The sequence below is a fragment of the Oratosquilla oratoria genome, chromosome 24 (assembly GCF_046742065.1).
Source record: "Oratosquilla oratoria isolate Oo_2021 chromosome 24, ASM4674206v1, whole genome shotgun sequence".
Classification (NCBI taxonomy): Eukaryota; Metazoa; Arthropoda; class Malacostraca; order Stomatopoda; family Squillidae; genus Oratosquilla; species Oratosquilla oratoria.
The window spans coordinates 19,155,710-19,168,562 of NC_134800.1; the positions used below are offsets into that span (position 1 = coordinate 19,155,710).

Here is a 12,853-nt window from a genome sequence, read left to right on the forward strand (position 1 = left end):
TCTATTTTTGATAACTTTTTCACAAATTTTGGCTACCATGCTTGAAAGGGAAACTGGTCTGTAATTTCTTGGGTATTCCTTGTTTTCTCCTTTATATATTGGTATGATATTGGCATTTTTCCAGTCTTCTGATATTTTTCCTTGTTTGGGTGAGCAGTTTATTATATTATATAATTTTTCTATTAGTTCTTCTTTACATTCTATTAGTATCCAGTTTGTGAATCCATCTGGGACGTATGATTTCCTAACATCAAGGATCGTTATTTGGTCCATGGGGGAAATCTCACTTCTCGCCCTTCATCCTGATTCTGTACATTTTCTCTCTCATAACTTCAGCCATTTCTATATCTTTTGTGTATTCCATATTCCCTTGGCATAATTTCACTATTTCCTGTTTGTTTTTTAGTTTATCGTTCACATATCTATAGAATAGTTTTGGATGATCCTTATATTTTTCTATTGTCTTTTTCATAATTTCTTTTTTCCTCCCTGCATATTTTTACACATTCATTCCTTTGATATATATATGCCACTTTCTAGGTTTTTTTTTTCTCTTTTTCACAGCTTTTCCAAGCTTTATCTCTTCTATCTTTTGCTTTGCTGCACCTTCTGTTAAACCAGTACTTAATATACACCTTTTCCTGTTTTTGTTTTGGTACATATTTATCCACTCCTTCATTATAGATTTCCATTAGAATCATCTATTTTTCTTCCCAGCTCACTTTTTGAACAAATTTCCTAAGTTTTTCAAAGTCCATTTATACATTAGCCTTCCTGTTCTATATTTCTCATTTCTCTCCATATATATTTCCTCCTTTAGTTTTAACTCAAGTAATATGTGGTCACTCTTCCCAATTGGTGTCTTGTATTCAATTTTATCTACAATTTCAGGTTCTGATGTAAATAATAAATCTACTCTCGACAGTTCTTCATTATTTCTATATCTGGTATTTTCTTTTATCCATTGTGTCATTGTATGTTCTATAGTCATATCAAGTAATACATTTCCCCATAGATCCTCTCCACCTTTCACTGTCATCTCTTCTTAACAGATTTCTTTGCAGTTAAAATCTCCCATAAGTATGTTTCCTCCATCCTTCAGCATCTCATTTATTGAAAGCCTTGTATCTTCTAACATTTTAGAATAATCTCTCTCCAAGTCCCCATTTTTGGGGGCACGTAAGTCACCACAAACCTTCTACTTTTCATGTCACTATCTTCAGCTCTTATTGTGATCATTTCCACCATGTTCTCTCCATTTGTAACTTTTGTCACATTTAAGTTTTTCTTAGCCAAGAATATGACTCCACCCTGTTTCTCCTCTCTAAACCAGTGATTATATATAATCCCTGTCCAACAGTGTTTTGTTATAGTGGACCCCTTAATTTTGTCTCCACAATTCCCATTATCTCTGTTTTTCTTCTGACAGGTAATCATTTAGTTCATTTAATCCTGAGATTGATCCATTTGTATTAGTATAAGCCACTTTTAATTTTCTTCTCTCTCCATCTCGTTTTCTGTTCCTTTTGTTTCTCTTTCTTAAATATGCCATTCTCTCTGTCTCATGTCTAACACTCTCTAATTGAACTTCGTTTTCTCAGTCTCCATTCTTTTCTTGTTTTTTCCTTTAGCTTCATTTGTTAATGTCTTTTCTCTTTCTTTTTCCTTATCATTCATGTCTCTTTTTTTCTCCATACACCTTTACTGTGTTCACTTTTTGCTAGCTTTCCCGTTTTTGCTAGTATTTCTTCTGCTACCATTTGTGACCTTAATTTGATCTTTAGGGCTTGATTTCCTCCTTCTGTCTGTCTGTCTGTCTGTGTGTATTTACCTAGTTGTATCCTATGGGAAGGGGTGCTAAACTCATGGTGTCCTATCTCTGTATCTCACAATATCTAGTTTGCTCTTAAATTCATGTAAGTTGTTTGCATACACTGTTGTTTCATCCAGTTTGTTCCAGACATCCACCACTCTGTGTGGAAAGCTGTTCTTTTTCAGGTTCCTTCTATAACTGTCCTTTTTTAGTTTCTTTTCATGTCCCTTGTATTTCTCTTATCCTAATTTAGTAAGTCTTCCCTATCAAGAACTTTCATGCCTCTCATGATTCTATAGATGGTCAATAGGTCACCTCTTTCTCTTCTTTGTTCTAGAGTCAGTAATGCCAGCTTTGACAATCTCCCCTCATATGACAGTTTGAAAAGTGTTAGAGCCACCTTCATAATTGCTCTTTGGATTCTTTCAATTTTCTTTATATTCCTTTTAGTACCGGGTGTCCAGTGTTGCTGCATAACTTCAGTCTTCATCTTATCAATGTGACTAGTATTTTCTTTACCATTTCTTTGTCCAAGTAGGTAAAGACCATCTTTACTGATCTTAGCAAGTTGTAGGTTTCTCCAACAATCTTATTTATTTGTTTATCAGAAGTCGTGTCTTTTGTGATAATTACTCCCAGTTCGTTTTCAGAACCCACTTTCTTTACTTCTTTTGTATCAATTTTAAATTGTCCTGATGTTCTTTTTTTATTTTCTAAATTCCATTACACTACTTTTTTTTATGTTGAAGTTCACTTCCCACTTCTGACTCCATTCCCCAACTTTGTTCAGATCTCTCTGTAGCGACTCACACTCCATTCTAGTACTTACTTTTTTCAGCAGTTTTACATCATCTGTAAAGAAGTTCATGTAACATTCTCCACCCTCATCCATGTGATTTACATAAATAGCAAACATTGTTGGAGCCAATATTGATCCCTGTGGGACACCACTAATCACTTCTTCCCAAGTAGAACTCTTATCTCTGAGCACTACTCTCATTTTTCTTTCATACAAGAAATCCTCCATCCATTTCAATAGTTTTCCTTGTATTCCTCCCATGGTTCCCAGTTTTCTTAATAATTTTTTAAGTGGTACTTTTGTTGTTTGTTAACAATGATAACAAACAACAAATGGTGGCAGTGGTGGGATATGAACCCACGCCTCCGAAGAGACTGGTTTGAGGCACCAGTCTCTTTGGAGGCGTGGGTTAGGTGGTTGGAGGTGAGAGGAGGAATCCCGTGGCGTATGGCATGAGGAAGTAAGAGCAAACAAGATGTCAATGCTGCTTCCCTGGAATACATTTGAGTAGAAGTGGAAAGGGTGGGAGAAGTGGAGAAGCCGGGTCAAGGCGACAGGCTTGTGAGCCCAACTGTGGAGTGATTGACAGGGGATTTCCTGTTTGTCAGGTAGCGGAGGGTCAAGCTGGAGGGAGAGGTAGTGAGACAGGAAATACATCAATGCTTGGTAGTGCTGGCTCCCAACGAATGTGGTTGTAGAGGTGAGTTGACCCTATAGTCAAGATCTGGAATGTTCTGATGCAGGGCTGATATAGTTGCAGGAACTAGTGTTCAGGTAGGTTGGTACACTGTCGTAAGACACAACAGGTTCGTCAGCAGAAGCTTGGAATTAATCCACATAGGATACTTGAAACATGTTCATAGGTTTACACACTTGTGTCCTTCCGTGGGCAGGGGGGGTGGGAAAAATTTCACTTGTCCTTTCATAATTGTTCGTATTCCACCACTGATCCACCATTTGTTGTTTGTTAACACTTTATCAAAAGCTTTTGTAAATCTAGGAAAGCACAATCAGCCCATCCATACTTTTCTTATATCATATCTATTAGTCTTGAATAGCAACAGATCAAATTTGTGACACATGACCTTCCCTATCTAAATCTGAACTGTCTCTGACTTAGTATATTGTTCTCCTACAGATGTTTTGTCAATCTATTTTTCATACATTTTCACAAATTTTGACTACTGTACTTGTAAGGGAGTCTGTAATTTCTTGGGTCTTCCTTAATTCCCCCTTTATATAATGGTACAATATTGGCATTTTTCCAGTCTTCCAGTATTTGTCCTTCTTTGAGTGAGCAGCTTATTACCTTATATACTTTGTCCATGAGTTCATCTTTACATTATTTTAGTATCCAGTTTGCAATTCCATCTGGGCCATGCAATTTCCTGACATCAAGGTTCATTATTTGGTCTATTATTTCTTTTCTTGTTACAATTATTTCTTTCATGGGGAGGGGGAGGATCTCACTTCACTCCTTTCATCTCAATGTTGTATTTTTTCTCTAGTGAACACAGTCTTGAAGTGTTTGTTCGTGACTTCAGCCATTTCTATACCTTCTGTGTATTCTATATTCCTTTGGCATAATTTTACTATTCCCTGTTCGTTTTTTAGTTTACTATTTACATATAGAATAATTTTGGTTGATCCTTACATTACATTACTATTATTCATTCCTTAGATTGATATATCTTTGCCACTTTCCATTTTTTTTTTTTTTATCTCTTTTCCATCTTTTCCAAGCTTTCTTCTATCTTTTGCCTCACTGCACCTTCTGTTAAACCAGCACTTAATATACACCATTTCCTGTTTTTGTCTAGAAATATATTTATCCACTCCTTCATTATAGATTTCCTTTAAAATCATCCATTTCTCTTCCACTTATATCTCTTTATTGTAGAATTTTTCCCAACTTGCTTTTTGAAAGAAATTTCTAAGTATCCCAAAGTCTGTTTTGATATCAGTCTTCCTTTTCTGTCTTTCTCATTTCTCATCATATATATTTCCTCTTTTAGTTCAAACTCAAGTAGTATGTGGTCACTCTTCCCAATTGGTGTCTTGTATTAAAATTTATCTACAATTTCAGGCTCTGATATAAATATTAAATCTAGTCTCATGGTTCTTCATTATTTCTATGTCCGGTATTTTCTTTAATTCATTGTGTCATTGTGTTTTCTATAGTCATGTCAAATAATAAAGGTCCCCTCCACCTTTCACTATCATCTCTTCCCAACACATTTCTTTGAAGTTAAAATCTCCCACAAGTACTGTTTCGTCCATCCTTCAGCATCTCATTTAATGAATGCCTTGTATCTTCTAACATTTTAGAATAATCTCCCTCTTTCCAAGAACCTGTTTTTAGGAGCACATAAATCACTACAAATTTTCTACTTTTCATGTCACTATTTTCAATTCTTATCATGATCATTTCCACATTGTTTTCTCTATTTGTAACTTTTTTTTTTTTTTTTTTTTTTTTTTTTCAAAAACATGACTCCTTCACCCTGTTTTTCCTCTCTATTTTTCATCCAGTAATTATATAATCCTTGTCCAACACTATTTGTTGGTAGAGGACCCCTTAATTTTGTTTCCACAACTCCCATTATGTCTGGTTTTTTCTTCTGACAGATAATCATTTAATCCTGAGATCAAACCACCTATCTCATTCTCTGTTCCTTTCATTTCTTTTTCTCAAAATTACAATTTTTTCAGCCTTATGTCTGGTACTCTCCACTAGAACTTTTTCTTTTCAATCTCCATTCTTTTCTCCTTTTTTTCTTTAGTTTCTCTCTTTTTCATCATTCCTGTCTTTTCTTATCCATATACTTTCATAGTTTTCTCTATTTATTAACTTTCCTGCTTTTGCTAATATTTCTGCTACCATTTGTGACCTTTAATCTTTTGGGTTCAATTTCCTTCTTTTGAGTATTGCCCCATTCTATGTATTTTTTCTGTTTCCTTTGCTCTTCATCTTGTACTGCTTTCAGAATTTTTCTTCCTGTTGTCTTCTCTTTTTTCTCTCTCAAATACCTAACTAGGTTATGTTTTTCCTTTATACCATATACTACTATGCAATTTTTTTTTTGTCTACTATATCTCTAACCCAATTTTCTCTTTGATTACTTGAATAATTGAGTCTTTGGTATTCTCCTGCATTTGTTGTTGGACAATTTCTTTGAAAGCAATCTTTTGGCTTTCTTTGTCCTTTTATCATTCTTTTCTGATTTTCTGTAAGTCTTCCTCTCCTATATTTCCTCCAACCTTCTCAATCACTGTCTTTTTTTTTTTTTTTTTTTTTTTTTTTTTTTTTTTTTAAGGTCTCACTATTGGTGGTATTTTTGTTTTTTATTATTTCTTTTTCTCTTTTTACTTTAATTCTTTTTTTCAATTCACTTACCTCATTATTTATTTCTGCATCTTTTTTCTTTAAGTCCCTCACTTCTTTGCTGATTTCATTGTACTCATTCTTTAGGTGCATGATTTCTTTCTTTAGATCCATAATCTCTTGATTCCATGAAATCTTCCTAGATCTCATCTCCTTTTCTATGTCTATAATTCTACTCAGTCTTCTGTCATATTTATTAAATCCAGAAGAATATTCATCTTCACCATACCTTAAAACACCCAATGGTGTTTCAATGTTTTCGTTACGCTTTGGTATTGTCCCAGTAGGGGTCTCTGCTCTTCCTATGTTTACATTGGGTTCAACTCCATCGCCATTTTCTGGTCTGTTTCCATTCCTTTCCATTTTCTTCAATACTCACTATTTCCACTATATTAAACCATCTCGGGCATCCACAAATATTCCCCTTCCCATTTAATACAAACTAGGTTTCCTGTTATATTTATAGTTGAGAAGTTCTGCTATTTCTTGGGAGCTCTAGTTGAGACATCTTTACACTGTGACAATTGATGTGTGTTTGTGTGCATTTACCTAGTTATATTTACCTAGTTGTATTTTACAGGAGGAGTTATGCTCATAGTGACCCGCTTTTGTTTGTGTGTGTGAGGTCACAGCACAACCCATACATTGGGTCATATATGAGGGTAATATATTTCTATCACAAGTCCAACATATGATCCAAGACCATGGTGAATCCCCCACACACACACTCACATGCTCCACTCTGTATTTTTCTCCTATGAAAATTCAGGGTATGCAAATCAACAGCAAAAACAAATAAAACCCATTCATCCACCCCTCCCAACTCAGCACCTTGAGATGAAGGGTCATTTTGTCCCACATGCTACACTTCCTTGGTTGAAAGCAATGAAATGAGGCACATTCTTTCAAAGTAGACTAGCAACTGGAGCTGGTTTGCCCCCACCACCTCATTCACTCATATTAAATTATGAAACAGATGGGAAGAACATCCTTTCAGGCTATCCCATCCCTTCATTAATTCAATCTACCTCTATTGGCTTTTATCTTCTGTACTTTTCTTCCTGCCCAACAGAAATTCTATGTGTATCCACAGCCTTTTATCTATTCACCTCATTCTTAGTTTTCTTTTCAAGGTCACTCAATCCACTTTGTTTTCCCATCTATTTTCTGGTCTTTACTTGTTCATTCTTTCCATATGCCAAAACCACATCAGTACTCTGTCCTAGACTATCTGACAGGTCCCTTCTTACATTACTTTGTCTCACCTCTACATTTCTCACTCTTCTCATACTTGTGATATCGTATTTCTCAAACACTTCATGCACAAGTGCAATCAACTTTCAATAATAATGACTGACTGATTCAGTTTAACATCATGAACTCCCCCATCAGAAGGCTAAGCTAGGACAGTGTCCCTTACAGAGAACTTTGTAGTGTGGAATTTAATTAACGAACCCTCTGTCCAACTTGATTGCGGCAGGGTTTGAACCACCATCACCTCAATTTCCGTCGCAATTAGCAATACTTTGACAAAAAAAAAAAAGGCAACATACTACTCAAACATCTACAACCAACCATTGCACCACACCACACAGCCATATGCAAACAAACACAATAAAAATAACAAAAGATGCGATTCATGACCAACCACCATACTCCCCAGTCCTTCAAACCATTCCAGACATTAATCCCATAGAAAAATTCATCCCAAGAGAAGCAAGCACCACACAAGCAACTGCCTTGGATGCAATCATACACATAAACAAAATACCCAAGATGCAATCATTCAGAAAAACAAACTGCCCCAGATGCAATCATCACACAGAAAACACCAAACACCTTGTCCTACACTACTGCACCTTAGCCTTACCCAGACAACATAATATTTCTTCCTTGTGTGGCAATCTGGTGGATGTTGATGATTACTTGGAAACTAGGTCTCTTACAAGAGACACAGCAACAGATTGATCAATTGGTCAAATACTTCATCTCAAAAACACTACCTTCCTGCCTCCCTTATATTTCAATTCTACCTATTTCTCACAATATTTTTCATTCAACCCACACATTTACTCATTCTTTTTATTCTGTAATTTACTTCTACATCTATTCCTCTATTCACTGCCACATACAACCCTAAATACGTCTCTCCACTTCCTCAGGCCTCTCATCCCTTACACTTACATTCAACATGCCACCATCATCATTCTTTGTACATCACATCACTTTACACTTACCCACATTCACTCGTAACCACCTTCCCTCCCCTACCCTTCTAAATTCAGTCACCAACAGCTAGTCTTGCCTTAATATCAGCCACAAATACAGTGACAATTGATAAACTAATGAACTACTGGGAAAAAGAGCAGCTCAGTGGTAAAGCTCACCAGGAAGAGTGAAATGCAGGTTTGTTGGATAGCTGAACGAAACTCATGATCCAGTTTCTTCTTAAAGTTACTCGTGACTGCATCCATGAACATGCCAAACAAGTTTCTGCCTTCTTCATGGAACTGGATACTGACTTGATTCCAAGTCTCTTCATTAACTCTGGCTCCAAGTGAAATGCGCTGAAGAGAATGTAAGAATAAGAACGAATTACTGTATACATTGAAAAAATTAATATAAATTTAGACATAAACACATATACTATACTTGAAAAATATAATGCACATATACTATATTTGAAAAATATAATGCACATATATGTATTACACTTTCCTCGTTATGCAAAGATAACCTGACAAAGAAGACACTAATTCCTTATTTCCCAAAATGCAGGAGCCAATGTCAGAAACGTGAATGTGGTGGTTCCATGAAATGGACTAGCAAAATATCTTAAAAACTAATAAATAAATAAATAGAATAATAATGATAATAAACGTTCCCTCATGTTCTGTTGACTGGAAACCCCCACTCCCACAGTGGCTGGCAACAATCCTTGGCCCCTCCCATATAACTCTCTCAGGGAAGAAACTTTGGACTGTTATCTACCATCATGCGGGGTAATTTTGACTGGTGGTGTACCGTTGATCACAACTTTTTTGGCATCTAAGTGCTTTCTTTTAAAATCTATTGACAGGGTCAACTTTACACCACCAATCAAAATTACCCTGTGTGACAGTATGTTGTATTTACCTCCTACAACAGTTTCAAAGCAGGATGACCCAGGCCCCAGCTCTCCCCCCATTCCCCCACACCATTACCACTGCACTACAAAGGAATTACTATGTATTAGTGTAGGACCCTTTTTGTGTCATAAACTGAATCTAGAAGAATGCAAACAGTCAAATGTTATCAATTCTTTTTATGTGAAAAGATGGAGGAAATACATTTAAAGCTGACAGAGAGAGATCTTGGACCCAGTCTGTAGACCAAGTGCCAACCTATTGGGGCTGTACCTCTAGATGGAGGTGAGGGAGTTCACAAGTTTAGAAACTGGGCAGCAGGAAGAATATTCTCTCTGCTATCAATTTTACAAGACCACCTTTCGCCCATCAATGGTCCCAAATGAATAAACAAACTTATCAAATAAATAAATAAAATAAAATAAATACTCTCCTTACCCTTGCCATTTCCTGTTGACAAAGAGTCACAGCAGCAGTGCATACATGAAGTTGCGGACATAGACTCGTAATGGCAAAACAGATCCGTCCTACTACAATCATTAACGTAAGTGAAGGCTTCATGGCTATATGAACTGAACTTGTCTCAGGGTCATCTTCACAATCAAAGTTACTGTCCACATCTGCTGGTAAATTCTTCAAAGTTTCTTCTACAAGGTTTTTCATGTCAACCACCAGCCTGGGAATAAATGAAATGTATATTCTTTTGATGTTTGACTGGGCTGTGTGTTACAATGCAAAAAGTTAAATATTTGATATACACCTTCATACATATACCAAAGGCTTTTTCCCCCTTACAAGGGAGGTAGCCAAAGTCAAAGGGATAAATCCACTCCCACCCATTTCATTCCCACATACTCCACTCCCATTCACCACCCCTCCCTCCCTCTTTTCTTGGCTCCTCTTGGGTGTCAGGTCATTCTTGCATTTCATCCATTGCCCTGGTTTAGAAGCAATGCAGCACATCCACAGAAAGGCCACTTCATTTAATAGGTGACCCCCCTTTCTGTCCCCTCATGCAGAAAAAGAGAAGATGGGAGAAATGGACCAAAAGATATCCTTACCTTATGACAAAAACTTCTAGCATAGCTGCCCTATATTATAAATTTGATCTACACACTCTTCCTTTCTTAAATCCATACTGTTCTTCTCCAATTACTCCCCTGTTCCTCTCCTAATCCTACATACAATAAATGCTCTTTCCCCATTATAAGGGAAGGTTGCTCAATCAAAACACACAACCACTGTACACACACTGAAAGTGGAATGGTTAACTGGTATAAAAGTAAATACCTGAACTTTTAGCAAGAGAAAAATGTAGACAATCTAACAGTACAAACATAAAAGAAAAGGAACCTAAATTGTTATCCCTTACCGACAAGCAACAATACAACTTTGTTCTTGCAAGTATTTGAGAAGCTCAGAATAGTCCGTTGCTGTTCTCTGGTTTTCCCCATTCTCGAGTATTTCCAACTTAAATCCACCTTCAAATTCATGATCTGAGGACACTGGTATGAGGAGATTGTATTAGTATTCATGATAATAACATTATATATATTGTTATATAAATATCCTTTAGTACCATGAATCTAACACACTTAATGGTCAGATTATGTGATGAATTTCACTCATTACATAAAAACGCTAAAATATTTGGCCCTATATTTGATACATAAATGACTTTCACCCCACACATTAATTTGATTGATTTACTACATTAAATTACTGTGATGTACCCACAAGGTTACAATATAAATAAAACTCTTCCTGGAAGTACTTAAAACTAAAATAATCTAAACCTTTTTGTACAATAATGAACTACTACATTGAGGTATACATACATGTAACCTGCTCATCTGCTATGAAAAATATAAAAACTTCTCAATCAAGAATGAAAAATCAAATACTTATTCTCAACAATGAAGACTAACCTTTTTTATAACTATTGAGGTCTTCAATAAGGCCAGTTAACCTTGAGTTGAATGCCCGGCAAATAGTCTGGATACGGGAGGTGTATCCCATTGTCTTGTGATACAGACCTGGAATCCATAAGATAATGGAATGAAAGACAAGCTCTTGAATTTCTAAAGAAAATAATCTTGATATACAGCTTGGGAATGGCTGATACATTGTCATAAAAGAATGCCATGTGACTCTGATACAGTCGGGATTTTACTAAAGGCTCTATGTACATAGATACATATACCAAAGGCTTTTCCCCCTTACAAGGGAGGTAGCCAAAAAACAAAGGCATAAAAACCACTCCCACCCATTTCATCCCTAACATACTCCACTCCCATCCACCCTGTTCCCTCCCTCTTATCTTGGCACCTCCTGGATAACAGGTCATCCCTGCATCTTGTCCACTGCCCTGGGTCAGAAGCAGTGTCACAAGACACAGCACATCCACCCCTCATGTAGAAATGGAGAAGATGGGGAGAAATCCCATCTGGCTACGTCAAATTATTTTTCACACATACTCCCTCACCCCCCATCCCCCACCCACTCCCCCTCATGCATCACATATTCATCCATACACAACCCTTCTCCATTCACCCCTATCTTCTGTTCTCTCCTGTCCTTCCTCAACAGACATTTCCCTATTTCCCAATGCCCCTTTTACCCCATCCATCCATCTTATCCTTGGTCACCCCCTCTGTTCACTCCTTCCACCTCTACCTTCCACACTTCTTTTACTAATCTTTCTTAACTCATTCTTTCCATGTGTCCAAACCATCCAAACTCTTTCATCAACCCTATCTCCCAACTCCCTTTCCATCCCCCATTCTCCTTCTCACCTTCTCATCTCTCGCTCTATCCAGCTTAGTACCCCTATCATATTTATCAGGCACTTCATCTCAAATGCATTCAAACTCCTCTCTTCCTTTCTTATCCTCCATGTTTCTGCCCCATACAATGCTGTTGGTGATTTGAATCCTGCTCGGGGCAAGTTGAACTAAGGACATGGTTCATTAAATTCCACACTACAATGTCCACTGTAAGAGGAACTGTCCTAGCTTCCTGATAGGGGGGAGTCTGTGACATTAAACCAAATCAATCAATCAAAAATTTCTGTCATACTCTTACCCCATTTCACATCTGCTTTTCTCTTTGTCTCCTTTATCTTATGCTTTACTTCTCTTTTCTTTGTACCTCTCATACGATTCTCTTGTCCTATTTTGTAACCCATCTGTACAAGATAACTTCTCTTCTACAACCTTCTTTGCTTCTTCATCCCACTACTCACTACCCTTCCTTCAATTTCCTCCTGTCCTCCTTGTTCCACACACCATCTTTGCACACCTTATGACTCCCTCCTTGAACCATCCCCTTTCCTCCTCCACTACTCTATCTTTCCTCCTCCACTACTCCTCCTCCTCTACTCTATCCTTCACTCCCTCCCACTCCTCTCTCTGCTTCTTCTTGTACATACATACATATACCAAGGTTTTTTCCCCTTTACAAGGGAGGTAGCCAAAAAGGAGAAGGCATAAAATCGTTTCCACCCATTCCATCCCTGAATACACTCCACACCCCTCCACCCTCCCTCTCATCTTAGCTTCTTCTTGTACTCCTCCTTTTCTTTCTCATTTAAGCAGTTTACACTAAGGACCTCCCTACCTTTTGTCCTTTTCCTCTTTCTCCATCTATCCTCCACTCTCAACTTACCTTCCACTAGAAAATGATCTGATATCCCTCCACTCTCTCCTCTTAGAACATGTACATTCTTAACT

General features: G+C 37.0%; 1 protein-coding gene across 5 annotated transcripts in view; it reads right to left on the reverse strand.

Moving 5' to 3' along the window:
* Cog1 (conserved oligomeric Golgi complex subunit 1) overlaps nt 1-12,853 on the reverse strand; it is a 96,866-nt gene that overhangs the window by 44,776 nt on the left and 39,237 nt on the right. For all 5 annotated transcript variants that reach the window (XM_076207785.1, XM_076207784.1, XM_076207783.1 and 2 more), the window contains exons 13-16: nt 11,051-11,158; nt 10,495-10,627; nt 9,561-9,798; nt 8,385-8,564 (exon numbers count right to left, since the gene is read on the reverse strand). In XM_076207785.1, the coding sequence (XP_076063900.1) occupies nt 8,385-8,564; nt 9,561-9,798; nt 10,495-10,627; nt 11,051-11,158 (659 nt within the window). The remainder of the gene's footprint in view (nt 1-8,384; nt 8,565-9,560; nt 9,799-10,494; nt 10,628-11,050; nt 11,159-12,853) is intronic.